The sequence below is a fragment of the Ipomoea triloba genome, chromosome 2, assembly GCF_003576645.1.
Source record: "Ipomoea triloba cultivar NCNSP0323 chromosome 2, ASM357664v1".
Classification (NCBI taxonomy): Eukaryota; Viridiplantae; Streptophyta; class Magnoliopsida; order Solanales; family Convolvulaceae; genus Ipomoea; species Ipomoea triloba.
The window spans coordinates 6,007,621-6,022,850 of NC_044917.1; the positions used below are offsets into that span (position 1 = coordinate 6,007,621).

Below are 15,230 nucleotides of genomic sequence, written 5' to 3' on the forward strand. Positions count from 1 at the left end.
CCTACAACGTCACGTCTATTAGAAATGAAGACCATTTTCTTTGTTATATTGGGTATGGGTGTAATGATTTTTATAGCCATCATTGCTCGCTGTAGTGGAGAATGCAACTGTTGTGGCGGGGGAGAAGAGGGAGGAGGAGACAATGGTGATAGTAGTGGCGGTGACGATGGTGATAGTAGTGGCGGTGACGATGGTCATGGAGGTTTTGATGGCGATGGTTGTGGCGGAGGCGGCGACGGTGGTGGCGGAGACGGTGGCGGTGGCGGCGGGGCGGCGGGGAGCTGAGTGCTTGTTAAATCAGATGATATGTATATCTCCTATATAAATTTCTTCCAAAATTGAAATACTATTTTATTATAAAAATCACATTTTGCCCCTGCAGACTGTACGTACTATCCAATTTCTGCGACATTATGGTGCTTCAAATCAATTCTTTCTTGCCAATCTTTGTAACATGATTTTCATAAATGCTAACTACAATGCAAGCTAAGACGATTGTATTTCACTGTATAGTTGTCTTCTTAATTAAAGGTTTTTAATAAAATAGTTAGTGCAACACATGAATACACATATATCATGTATTCTTTTTTTTTTTTTTAACTAGGTTTTGATTCTCTCTATATATTTATCTGTCTTCTCTTAACATAGGAGACTGACTTTTCGCTATAGTTTTTAAGAGTATCCATATCAGTTGGAGTTTTTTCTCCAGTTTTTTGTGGGTCCCAGCATACACCTCATCATCCACTATCTCACTCAATCACAAAAACCCTTTCCCACATCAGTTTAGAGTTTTTTCTCAAAATTTTATGGACCCACCATTTTACTCCACTATATTTTAATTGATTATTTATTTAATATTATAAAAATTATAATTACAATTAATATTTTTTTATTATATTTAAATTAAACATGTCAAAATTAAAATAAATTTAATAATTATAAATTTTCAAATTCTAATAGTATGAACCAAAATACATTTATATTGCATAAATTTTTGATCAAAAAAATTAAACAAGAAAAATAAAAAAAATTATATAAACTAAAAAAAAAAGTAACAAAAAAAGTTTTTTAAAAATAATAATAATTTTACAAAATAAAATGCTTGGCCATTGCTGTAAACGGCCAAAAAAAAATTTAAAAAGAAATAAAATCAAAAGAATCCATCTTGTGGCCTGTGGGAAGCGCGCCTGCCATCCAAGTCTGACAAAATCAATTTATTTGCAGGAGTAAATTTTGCTAATAAACTTCCTTCCACATCAGTTCAAATTTACAGCCTCAGTTGTTTGTCAGCTAATAACCACATAAGAGCATCCATATCAGTGGAGTTATTTTGTGGTTTTTTAGGAGTTTTTGTAAGTGTGATTAGGAGAGAGAATAAGAGAAGAAAAATAAAAAAGAAAAAAAGAAAAAGGAAACAATTAAATGCTGCCTTTTGAAATCAAAAAAAAAAAAAAAAAAAAAAAAAAAAAAAAAAAAGTTACTGAGGCGGCCACTCTGACTCGCCCCATCGGGCGCGTGAGGAACACGCGCCCGCTGGGGCGCGGATTGTCGCGCAATCGCGCGTTGCGCGATTGTTTTTTTTTTTTTTTTTTTCTTTAACCTGCAAGATCCAAGTAACTTGCAGGAGAAATAACTCTCCAAATTAAACCCTCCATATCAGTTATGATTCTACCCATTTGGTTCTTTCTCTGGCATAAACCCCAAATAAACCACTGATAATGTTGCTCTAATATCCGCTGATACAGATGCTCTAAAAGAAAAGTAGGGTATTGTTAAAAAAAATGACAAAATTGTAAATATTTGAACAAGAATCCGCAATTGTTTCTAAGTAAAACAATTGCGATTATTATTATTATTATTTGAAAAAAACGTGGGTACTTTCCGTGACCGTCCCACTTAGAATATATAGTCGCAAGAACTACATAATTAAAATATTAATAATAATATATATATCCTTTAGTATGTATACATAAATAATGTATTGTTATACATAGAATCATTAAAATTTGAAATAGTTTAGTTAATACATAAAAATCATTCAAATTTGAAGTAGTTTAGTTTGTTGAAAATGAGTGTTTGTTAAAAAAAAAAAAACAACAAAAAAAACAAAAAATAAAATAGGGATCAAACCTAACTTGTCAAGTTTCCAGTTATATTTGAAGATATTTTTATTTTTCGTCACTACTGAAATATATAACTCCCGACCTTATTAATAATTTTTTTAATATACTATGCGATCCTTAGAAAGATATATGCCGTAACAAATTAAATTGGGATCTGCAAAGTTTGTAAATTTTAGTATGAACAATGAACTAGATAGAGTATATTTGCAGACCAGGCCAATTAACGTAAGGGTCAAACCAAGAAAATTAAAGGTGGAGCATGAAACTTCATGGAAAAATCCTTATAGTTTTTTCAATAGAGATATCAGTTGACTTTTACAAATACATTACGTACAAGCTAAGGCAAGTAATAAGAGATTAAGTTTGTAGTAAATTGCTAATAAATTTCTCAGCTTGTATTACTAGTCAACCTACGACTGAGTCAAGTATATAAATGACACAGAGTTTATAAATTGGGTCACTGAGGATAATAAGCTAATATATATTAACTAGAAATGGCAAGATACTATACTATGGTGGACGGTGCAGCCTCTCTGCAGGGGTCGGGTTTCTTGATTATGGTAGGTATGGTTGTAATGTCTGTGATGATGATTTCTATGGTTATCTTTGCTTGTGGTGACTCTACAAATGGGGATGGACGGCGCCATTCTCATTATACTGGCGGCGGTTTTGTTGGAGGAACCGCTTGTGGCGGTGGCGGTGGCGGTGGCGGTGGCGGTGGCGGATGTGGTGGAGGAGGCGGTGGTGGTTGTTAAATTGGAGATCGAGCATATACTTGGTTGTTACTATATTGAAATGTTATATATATTTTCTATTGTATCTAAATAAAGGCCACATGCCTTGTTCAAATAACAAAACTTTGATGTATGTTAAAATTCTTTGATGTAGACATTATGTATTGGAATAATAATACAATAAATAAATATGATATGCTATTTAGATTTTAATTAGTAAAGATTAGTTATTAGTTATTTCTTAAAATATAAATATCAAATTTATAAAAATAGTTTTCATTATTATTATTATACAATATTAATATAAATATCTAAAATTTAAATTTAAAAAAAAAAAAAAAAAACCTTATAAGAGTGAACCAATGTTACTACACATAATTTATGCCTATATTTCTGTACGTATTGAGTTGTACATTGTGCTACAAATATCTTACTATTATTTTTATCAAAACAAATTATCTTACACGGTTAAACTTTCGCTAATATATATTAAATGTTACTATAATTATATTTAATCATTTATCATATCTAAAATTCTTAATTTAATAATTATTAGTCATACTTTAATTATTATTAACCAAATTATCAGTTATACCTTTACTATAATATGAATTCTACAACAATGATTTTCTTATAAAATATTTTGATGTCGCATCCATGTTATTATGTGTACTGTTGTATTAATTTCACATCTTCGATTTGATACATAGAATGTGGAGCAATTGTTGTTGGACGACGTTTCTTTTCCTCCAAATTAAAATATAGTTGGATGTATGTATAGTTTTTTTTGTTTTATTTTAATTTAATTTAAATATGGATGTATGCATAGTTTTTTTTTTTTTAATTTAATTTAAATATGGTTGAATTTTGTTCATCATATATAAGGAAGACTCATGTGAGAATAAGTTTTCATGTAAAAAAATAATGGCTGATATGATCTGATCCATCCATTTAGGTAGATCAATGACTAATAAAAATTGCTGAAAAAAATAAAGAGAAAAATAGACAATAAATTTTATAAATATTGAAATATTGTAATAATTATAAAATTGACCCTATATTTTTTAAGTGAAAATTAAAATAAGTAATAAAATATAATTTACTCTCAAATAGGGCCATAGGGGTAACCTTTTAAAGTCCAACTTGCTTATGGGAATTAATTTTATTAATCCCATTAAAAAAATCAATTAAACATTTGATAGCGGAGGATGACAAAAATGAGTACAAAATCAATAATTAGAGGACCTAGTTAGATCATTTTTAAAGTCAATGGAAAAATTGATTAAATGTATATAATCTAGACCAAATGATGCTTTGCCATTAGAATAAGGCATTGTCCCATTCTTGTGATTATGTATGGTATTTATATTGCAACTTTTAATAATAATAATAATAATAATAATAATAAACAACCATTTTATGGGTAACTCAGCCCAGCTGGTAAGAATGATCCACCTACACCTGAGAGGTTGTAGGTTCAAACCTAAAACTCCTGGATTTGAGGATTTTGAGCCCATAACCTATGGATAGTAATAAACCATTCTAGCTCGAATTAATTTGGAATTTTGAGCCGATAACCTATGTATAGTAATAAACCATTCTCGAATTAATAAAATCAAATTGTAAAGTTGTAAATTTTAGTATGAACAAGAAATTAGGTAGAATATATTTGCGGCTCAAATCAAGAAAAGGTGGGGCGGCATGCAACTGTATGGAAAAATCCTATTAGTTTCTTCAATAGAAATATCAGTTGACTTTTACAAATACTTTACTCCAAGACGACGTACAGTGTAAGTAATAAGAAATTTAATAAAATTCTTTAGTTGTATGAGTCGACAACCGCCAACGACCGAGTCAAGTATATGGCACAGAGACTCTATATAAATTGGATCATTGAGAATAAAATAATGATCATATCCATAATCCATGCATGCCTGCAGAGCTACGTTAATTAGAAATGGCAAGATACTATACTATGGTGGACGGTGCAGCCTCTTTGGAGGGGTCAGGTTTCTTTATTATGCTTGGTATGGTTGTAATGTCTGTGATGATGATTTCTATGGTTATCTTTGCATGCGGTGACTCTACAAATGGGGATAGTCGGCGTCGTACTGGTTATGGTGGCGCCGGCGGTTTCGTTGGAGGGGGTGGTGGTTCTGTTGGAGGAGGAAGCGGTTGTGGCGGTGGCGGTGGCGGAGGTGGATGTGGTGGCGGTGGTTGTTAAATTAGAGAGCAAGGACTTAGTTTTTACAAAATTATTGTTGAAATGCTGGCCATTTTACATAGTATATATCTAGCTAGAATTAAGGACTTAATTATTTAAATGCGGAGTAGTAAAATTTTTGATCATGGTAGAATATATTGTATACTCTTTTTTTTTTTTTTTTTTTTGAAAAATGTCTACATATATGTAAGTTGGGTATTGAATTTTAATTAATTACATTTGATGTTGCCAAAGGCCTTGTGATAAAGTGGCATCTGGTGTACACTCTTATGTGGAAGGGAGTGGGTTCGAGTCTCAATGGAGATACTACATTGTAACCGAGTCAGTAGAATTCAAAAAAAAAATTACATTTGATGTTGAAATGCAAAACTTAAGGAATTCTTGTTGCAAATAAATCATAATTTAATTTTAATCATCATATGACGATGTACAATTTATTTTATTAATAACTCTTCTAGCAGCCTTGGCAACCAAGGGACAATAGTTATACCATCGACTTGGATTCACCTTGCAATGTGGACCCATCACAATTTACATATTAAATGTTCATAATTTAAATTATGAATATTTAGTTATGAACATTCCGTATATAAATTGTGAACATTTAATATTTAAACAGTTATATCTCTAACCCAATCAGCTAACAGGTATAACTAACAACCATGAGCTTAAACTAATTACGTAACATTTAAGAGCTCAAACAAATTAAAGATTTGTCAGCCATGCAACTTCATGGAAAGTTCATAGTTTTTTTCCACAAAATATCAGTTTACTAGTATTTGTTCGAAAACGTAGATTGCAAGGCATCCCAACTAGGCAAGCAATGCAAGAATTTAAATAGTATACTAATTAAAAATAACTACGACAGCCAAATAATAAAGAAAAGGACAGCCATATATGCATACAATTTCCACAAAAATATCAATTTAATTTCACTGATATTTGTGGTGGAAGGCAAGTAAGAATTTTAAAATATCTATCAATATTCAACAGTCAACCTAGCTACACACACACACACACACATATATATATATGACCAAGTCAAGTTTACGAGACAGAGACTCTCTATAAATTCACTAAGGAAAGAATAATGATTCGTGCCAGTCTGTGGCAGAGCTTACGACCTCTCATTATTCTCTGCTTGCTTTGCTTTGTAGTTAATTAGAAATGGGAAGATACTATGCTATGCCGGAGGGTGCTTCAGCCTCCTTGGAGGGGTCGTCGGGTTTCTTTATTATGTTGGGTATGGTTATAGTGTCTATGATGATGATTTCTATGGTCATTTTTGCTTGCGGTGACTCTACAAATGGGGAAAAGCGCCCCGGAGGCGGTGGTTGTGGCGGCGGCGGTTGTGGAGGTGGTTGTGGTGGTTAAATAATATTTTGTTTTTTCTCTCTTTGTAATTTTCAGGTATATATAATTGAAACCCTGTAGTATATATACTTGCTACACAGCAATACGAATGCTTCGTGTGTATTTTCAATCTTCTCCTGGCCTGAAACATATAAGTAATGTGTGTTTTATTGCTACACAGCAATACGAATGTGTATTTACCATTGAATATAAAAAAATGCCAAACAATGATTGTCTTTGTCACCATCATTGTCTAGTAAATTTGGCCATCATCTTTGTCAAATAATGACATCACAGCTTCTTCTTTTTTTCTTTTAAGATAATTTTTTTATTTTAATTTTGCAAAGTCAACAAATATAGTCAAATAAACTCTTGAATTATACACAATAATGTAAGTGTGCAACTAAGTTCTTATATATTGTATTAATTTAAGGTGAATAGTGAATATTTTGAGCTTGCACATGATACAAAGTCAACATTATTGTCTCCACCTCTTTTTACTTTGAGTATGTGCAAGAGGCACAATATTAATCAATATTGTATCATTTCTTTATTGTTGTTGTTGTTTGACCGTTAGTGATGGACTGATGGATAAGGTGATCGTGGTTAATTCAACGTCAACAACACAAATTCTTACCTGGTATGTTCTAAGAATTGTTATTTCCTCTGTCATACTAATTGAAATGAAAGGTTAAAATATTTTCAAATTAAATTGCAATAAAATAAATCATAAAAATGTTTCATTTGCACATATTTTATTTGTTTGATGCTTTAAGTGCACACATTTTAAGTTCAATGACTAAATTGCACAAAAATAATAAGTTTAGTTACTTATTTGACACATGTACTTTTTTTTTTTTTCTTTTTCAAATAAAAGCTCCATTACATTATTGAATATAAGCCAAAAGTTTACTTAACTCGTATTAAAAACAAAAAGTACATATTTTGCTTGTTTGATGTTTTAATTGCACACATTTTAAATTCAATGACTAAATTGCACAAAAATAATAAGTTTAGTTACTTATTTGACACTTGTACCTTAATTTTTATTTTATTTTTTTTTAAAATAAAAGCTCCATTGCATTATTGAATACAAGTCAAAAGTTTATTTAACTCATATTAAGAAAAAAGAATTTTAACTTTTTTGAACACTATTGATTACAATGCAGTATCTGTTCATAACTACTTTCGAACTTACAACTTCTCATATAAGAGTGCAACTTGGTAACACTAGATCACAAGTTCTTGGAAAAAAGAATTTAACTTAAACTTATCCATATCAACTTTTTAAAAAATTATTAGCAGCTATATTTAACTCTCTTTAGTCTTTAGAATTTGGATGTCTATTTAAATTTTAAAAATTATTCCTATTTAAAAGATAAATTACATTTAAAAAAAAAAGCTAATTCATTAATCATAATCTGAAACGTTTACAATAAAGATAGATGGAATGGTCAAACATTCCACAACTTCCATAGCAACGCTTTAGAAAACTTGATTCGCAGAATGTTTTACAAATTTGAAGCTGAATTATTTGAATGAACTTAAAGCTTCTTTAATGATTTGGTCAAACGTACCCATGATTGACACTGGTTGAATAATCGTCATGCACACCACATGAGTATCTATTTCCATTATTCTATTCATTGACAATATCTCAATCGGACTGAACTGCATATCATAGTTCATAGGAGTCTCTTTTTCATTGTCATGTTTGTCACCCAGGTTGAGATTCATATACGCCATGACTAGTTTTATTGTTTCACGCATTATGAAAAAAGAACTCGCCAAGTAAACGAGAGGAAGAAACTCGTCAAAACAACGAGAGGAAAAACACAAATTGCAAACAAAATTAAACTAATAAAACAAAGCAAAGGGAAACAACAGTGCAAAAATAAGAGAGCAACGACCGGTAGCGGTGGAGATGGAGGAGAGAATAGGCAAATAAGACAATGAAAACAGACGCTATCTGAGGTGGAGATGACAGCAGGGGAAGATGATCGGACGCCGCCTCCGATTCACTTGCTTCATAGAGGCCGCGACCTTGAAGAAAACCAAAGAACCGAGAGAACTTCAATAGGATTTTTTTTTTTGAGGAGGCGGCTTAGTCTTTATATATTTATAATAAATTTATAATATATTTATAAAGTATTATTTTAATTATGATAAATTACATTTTTTAAAAACTAATTTAACCCTTATTCCCAGAAAATGAATACTCACTAGAAAATTATAACGGGAATAGTGTATAATTTTCTACGTTTCAAGGGATCTCGAATAAATATATCCCAAGAATTTGACCTCTTGAGTCTTGACCAACCCTGCTCGAGTGATGGCTACTCGCTACTCTCTTTAGACTTTAACAAAAACCACCGCAAAACCCTTCACGGTCACAGCCAGCAGCCACCTTGTTCTCCACCGTCGTCCTCTCCGGAAAACGCCATCATTTCCTACTGATCTTTGCCGCCGGAATCACTTACGGAGACTTGGCCCAGTTTCCACTAGCTCAGGTATTCTTTCTCCTGCTATTCCTACTCTCATACCCCTTCAGCATAATTAATTTTTTTCACTCACTCCCCAATTGCCGATTAATTTTAAAAATTGTCTAGATCTTTGCCATTTGATTCCTCTTTTTTTCAGTCTCAATGCCAGGCTGGTCTCTGTTTTGCGTTCAAATATATGCACATCAAGCTGCTATTCTTCTACTTATTTGTTTGCAACTGAGATTTCACATATGATTATGTGCCTGTCGAGCAATCTAATTCAATCATAGAATGCAGTTTTAAAGCTTTGTTTCATAAATTTTTTCGAAAGATGTCCATAAGGCCCCCCTTTTTTGCGTCTATGGTAATCCATTTCTATGAATTTTCAGGTTGCATTTAACCAATACGTAAGAACCAAAATGGGATTCTCTCGAGGTGTTAAACGTCCCATTGAGATCCTGTACAAGAGGTTAAAGGGCCCTTTACAATTCGGGCATGAGTACTCCACCCTGACAATCAGAGGAAATATCACTAACAAAATTGGTGGAAGTACAAACTTATATACCTCCAGATATGCTAGTGGGAGCTTTGAATTTGGATTCCCCGCTAGGAGATACTCAACTGATGTTTCTGCTTTAGACCAGATGGGTTTGATAAAGCTCCTGAGGGAACGAACCAGTGCACCCATAAAAGAAGTCAAGGCTGCTCTTGTTGGGAGCAATTGGGACATTGGCAAGTCTGAAACCTTGTGTGCTGTGTATGATTTTGTATTTCCTTAGAATAACCGTTGTGCTGGTTCTTCAATGCAGAGGTGGCACAAAAAGAACTAAGAAAAAGAGGAATGGTTCTGGCGTCAAAGAAGTCATCTCGAACTGCTGCTGAAGGTTTTCTTGCTTTAGCACAGAATGAAAGAAAGGCTGCTCTAATCGAACTTAACTGTGAAACAGATTTTGTTGCAAGGAATGAAATTTTTCAGTATTTGGTTAGTAAAAATCTTCGTGATCCTAGATCAAGGTTGAAAGCACTTACAGCTGTTTTGTACTTAATGAAAAAGTTTAATTCAAAGTTTGAACATTTGAGATAATTAAAAAAGAGGAGAGCAGATTGCTTGCATGACATGTGCTTATTTATTGTATTTCGTTGCATTTCTAAAAGTTCTCCAGGATCCTTTTTGTTCTCTCACATCTTTCTCCTCTATCTCATGGCAATGCTTGTTCTCTTAATGCAAATCATGTAGGCTTTATCTTTGGCAAAATCAGCATTGTGTGTTGAGGGCTCACAACTGGCATCTGGTACACTTCCTTTTGGACCTGAATATTTGGAGGTAAGAGGTCTTTATAGCCTTTTGGCAAGTAAATGATAAGGAATTTTCATTCAATAAACAGATGAATTTTTGCAATTCTTTATTTTTTGGCTATAACTTTTGTGTTTAAAAAGCTATTTTGGCCCAAAATGATTTCTCATATCAGAAAGTTTAATTACTTTATCTGCCTTATTAGCTTCCATTTTTTACACTTACATAGCTAAATCTATTTGACACTAGCAGTTGTATTGAGGACACCATGTTCTATGTTTGGCTTCTTTTGAGTATGAGTTCTTGGTTTATACATTTGCACTCTTTCCTATGGAATTATTCCAATTTTCTGTTTTGATTTTTTTTTTCTGCTTTTGTTGCTTCGAAGTGTTCGTATCTAGTCTTTATTTACCTTTTTCTATTGCGTTCTTTTTGCTAATAAACCTTCTATTTAATTTATCCTGTAATATGTCATTTTGTATTCTTGTGTCTCTAAGTGAAAATACACGCGTATCAAATAAAAAATGACCTTAACTTTGACTGCAGGATGTGAAGCTTAGTCTTGATCACCCCAAATTAAATGGAGAGAAAACTGTTCAAAATGCAATAACTGAACTGGCTGCAATGATGGGGGAAAATGTTAAACTTAGAAGGGGCTTTGCAATAGCCCATCCCTCACAGGGTGTCATGTCTACATATTTACATACCAGCCCCCAGCAAGGTACATGGTTAAAATCCTTGCTTTAAATGAAGAGGATGTCATTAAGCATAACTTGGTAGTCTTATGTTGAGTTAATGATAGCTCGGCTGTTGACAAGAATTTTGCAGGCATTGGACGCATTGCTGGGATTTTATCTCTTGAAGTAGAGGATGCAAATACTCCCTTGGATGCTGTTCAGCGCATTGGATCAGAACTAGCAATGCATGTAGTGGCAGCAAAGCCATTGTTCTTAACCAAGGAAGATGTTTCTTCTGATGCACTAGACAATGAACGCGAGATTCTCAAATCGCAGGTAGCAATTGGAGTAAATATGTGACATTTCATTCTTGTTGGATTTAACTTTAGCAGTTAAGTAATCCACTGGAACTTACTAAAGAAATCTGGACTTTCAATATCGAGTTCTTATTTGTACGTTTTCAGCTTTGGAGGAAGTGGCCTCTCTCTCTCTCTCTCCCTCTCTACTATAACCTCAAAGAATTACTATATACTAGAAAACCTGGACCATTGAGATGATGTTAGGCCTCTTAATCTTTGAAAACTTCTTTTGTTCTTGACAGCATATAGTCTCAAAAACTGCAACTTAGCTTGTCTATAATACAAGTATATTTTCTTCTTATAAAGTTTAGTAAAGTCAAATGAGGAAAACATGTATTTTGTTCATTTTTAGGCGGAAAGTACAGCCAAATCTGCAATGGCTATAGAGAAAATGGTTGAAGGTCGCCTGCGGAAATACTATGAGGATGTAGTATTTTTGGAGCAGAAATTTGTTGTGAATGACAAACTAAATGTAAAGGTAAAGTCCTTTTTTTTCCTACCTAAGTTATTTGTATCATTACCATCTTTCCCCACTCCCAGAAGGCCTTGGGTTTTTTCATTCCCTTGCCTGTCTCAAACATTGTACTGCATTGATTCTCTATCTGCAAGGGAATTATTAATTGGAATTTCTAGTTGCTACTAATAATAGATAGTTTCATTATGATATCACTGTATCTAGATTCTGTTTATTCACATTGTTTAAGCACATTACTTTTGAGGTGTGTACATCTATATCAAGTTAACTCTAACTAGCTGACTCCCCAACAAAATCTTGCAGACATTATTGAGTAATCTATCCAAGGAAGTGGGTTCACCTGTAAAGATAGGAAGCTTTCTTAGAGTGGAAGTCGGAGAAGGCCTTCAGGGGTAAATGTTTCCCATTCCTTAGGACTGACTGTTTTCCAAGGATTCTAGTTGTTGCTATTATAAACTAATAATCATTTATACCCCACTATTCAATACTTTGGTTAGTAGTTAGTATATGGTTTATTTTTGTTTCATCAAATTTTCTAAGATCCTGTATTGAATTTAATGACCTATTCTGATAAATAGCCAGTGTAAGTAGTCAAGGTATTTAGCATTTACAAGTTTATGGGTAATTGCACATTTAGTGATAGATGAAATGCGATATTTTGTTTCAGCATCCTTTTTTTCTATTCTTCACTTTTATGTTTTAACCTAAGAGGTCACTTAAAGCTGTGGTATTCAGGAGGTGAACATTATAAGGTAAATTAGGGGGGTGGGGGTGGGGGGTGGTTAACATTTTTCATTTCCAAACTTCATTCCAAAGCCGCGTTTCTATTCCCTCCTCACTTTCTAGTTATTATGATGACTATGTAGGATGGAATTTGGCTATATTTTCTGATAATGGAATTGATTTTAATAAATTCAATGACGATCTAATTACAAAATAGATAGAAAACTATGATATGGAGACTCGGAGACTCTTGTGCAAAGATGATATTTTGGCTTTGTTTGGAAAAGAGGAGAAAGTTAGATTTCATTCTATGTTTTGAACCTAGTCATACTAACTGGAAGATTCAAAGAACATTCCATATTCTTCTTTCAAGTTCTCTTACAACCATTATATCATTTGATGTGCAGATATAGACTTTCATTTGCACTACACATGTTTTTCATTTCTTCATCTAGTAAAATTTTCTGTATTGGTGTATGAGTTGTAAATGGAGCAGATTTTTGATAGCTGCGAGTCATATACAATTAGCTCTTCTCAATGATTTACATCTGCCATATCTTAAATTCCTTTTCACTCGTCTTTCCTTAACTTGCAGGCTTGAAGAATGTAGTGGCACTGAACCTTCAGCTCAGGCAGCTTGATTTGGGCAGCAATTTTCATGCGTTGAAGCCTATAGCAAATTTTATTTCATATTGCGCTTTTCCCTTGACATTAAGAACCTTGCTCGCTAGTTATGCTTTTAATCTTTTAAATTCTTTACATAACTGGTTCCTGACTTCCTTCTATGGATAACTTATTTCTCCAAAGTGCACAAACCTTTGATAAAGAGGGTTAATGCGTAGGGCTTTGAAGTGAAATTTCCTTGTATTTTGTCTTTAACAATATTAAACAAATAATGTAGGTTGATATCCTCGATTTATTTCAAAGTGGTTTTAAATGCAACAGTTTTTACATTTAAACTTGAATATAAGTTTTCATCCGCACTGTTAATTTATGTGGTTTGGTTCCATGGAAAATTTTCCTTGGACTTTTTCTAGTCATATTTGCCCAACTGACTGATAGATGATAATACAGTGAAAATTTTCTGGCTACAACTCTGAATAGTTGCAGGGTTTCAATTGGTACATGTCCTTGTGGAATACAGATGACATGCAAAATAATGTCGACAGATGTTACATATCTATGAAGAAGAAATGGTGGTTTGCTACAAGTTTAGTGGAATTTAAGGTTGGTCAAGATGTTGTTGTTGACAGGATCAGCCAAATGGTCAAGAAGGTTTTGGTATGGGCCAACACCAGTCACCAAACCTTGGATGAAGTATCCCAGGATGGCCAACATTGCCAATCTTCCATTCTTCACTTCCTTCAGCTTCAAATCCTTCATTGATTTCTCATCCTTTCCAAATCCAAGGGGGTTGAAGAGAGGTCCACCGGGGTATGCCGGATCGCCTGAGCCTCCTAAGCCTTTCTCTAGTCCTAGGAAGTACTGCTTCCCCATTGAACCTGGTTTTGCCCAGTCCTGGAATCTCCGGTGCTCTGCGAATCCCATGAGAGCCATCTCCAGAACGAATAGAGTGTAGGGATCAGCCCAGTAGTTGTATGTTCCTGCAGGAGGAATTACTCCGGTCTTGAACCATGGGAGGGCGGTTTCAGCTGGAATAAGCCCCGCCTTTCCAAGAATCTCTGGTGCAATAGCCCCTGCTGCTCCCAACATGGCGAAACGCCCGTTGATGATCTCTCCATATGCTAGCCATTTCGGCTCAATGAAACCTCCGGTCCCTTCCGGGTCTGAGAGCCCCAGTGGATCAAAGCCATAGTCACCAGGAAGGCTGTGAGTATGAATTTCTTGAAATATCAGATTCATATAGACCCCATAAAGCATCAAGAACATTCAAGTTAAATCACTTCTTGCTTAGCTTTCAATACTCGGTTTTTCATTACTCCAGTTTTCTGTTTTCTCTAATTTTTCATTTCTTGGGTCAGTAAAAGTATGTGTTCCTATAGAGCATTGAAGGGTTTTTGCATGGGAGTTTACCTGCCATCCAAGTAGCTAAGGCTCTGTTTGGATGCAAACCAGAGAGGCCTATCTGCTCCTTGCTGAAGTACAGAATTGATGTCCAGAGCAAGTAAATCAAACTTGGAGACAATATTACTGAACTAACATTAAAAGAAAGCAAATATATATACATACATACCTTGACAGGGGGAGTAGAAGAAGAAGCCCTTACAACAAAGGAAACTTTCCTGGAAGATTGGAGAGGCCTTCCTCCAAGAACCTGCCTAGCAACCTCTGCAGAAGAGGTGATGGAAGAAGAAGAGATCAAAGCCTGTGCTGCCATCTTTGGGTGTGTGATTTTTGCAGCTGGATACTGTGGAGAGAAAGAACCCAACCTTACAACAGGTGGTAGCAAATAAGGCCACCAAGTGTGTTGTGTGGGGCAAAATGAATACGTGAAATTGTGGTGCACATAAGAATTTCAATATTGCAGATAAAATTAGGATCTTGGTGTCAAATAGAAACACTACATGTGGCATGGTTACTGGGATAAGAGACATTGATATCACAGAAACTTATTTGGCACCTGTGGTGGGATAGATTTGCTTCAACTTCTGGTCTTGGACTCGCGTAGATTTACCACTACTAATCGAAAAAAATCCTTATTTTTTTCAAAAAAAAAAAAAAAAGAAAAGAAAAGAAAAGAAAAGAAAAGAAAGTAGATAAATGAAAATTGAGAATACATCATTACATCACTTGGACAAACTGTTGACTTGATAATTACAAAGTT

The 15,230-nt window shown here is 33.9% G+C and overlaps 2 protein-coding genes across 2 annotated transcripts; one reads left to right on the forward strand and one right to left on the reverse strand.

Moving 5' to 3' along the window:
• The first annotated feature begins 8,740 nt into the window (after positions 1–8,740).
• On the forward strand, positions 8,741–13,387 carry LOC116009906 (elongation factor Ts, mitochondrial). The gene is made up of 9 exons (XM_031249090.1): positions 8,741–8,944; positions 9,307–9,649; positions 9,727–9,899; positions 10,155–10,241; positions 10,758–10,932; positions 11,040–11,224; positions 11,600–11,725; positions 12,026–12,114; positions 13,041–13,387. Exons 2-9 carry the CDS (start codon positions 9,337–9,339, stop codon positions 13,084–13,086), a joined length of 1,194 nt encoding a protein of 397 aa, XP_031104950.1. The 5' UTR covers positions 8,741–8,944; positions 9,307–9,336; the 3' UTR covers positions 13,087–13,387.
• Positions 13,388–13,504: 117 nt separating this feature from the next.
• Positions 13,505–14,875, reverse strand: LOC116009907 (chlorophyll a-b binding protein 8, chloroplastic). The gene is made up of 3 exons (XM_031249091.1): positions 14,640–14,875; positions 14,480–14,541; positions 13,505–14,273 (listed from the first exon to the last, which is right to left on the reverse strand). The coding sequence occupies exons 1-3, from the start codon at positions 14,781–14,783 to the stop codon at positions 13,658–13,660; spliced, it is 822 nt and encodes a 273-aa protein (XP_031104951.1). The 5' UTR covers positions 14,784–14,875; the 3' UTR covers positions 13,505–13,657.
• Between the last annotated feature and the right edge of the window lie 355 nt (positions 14,876–15,230).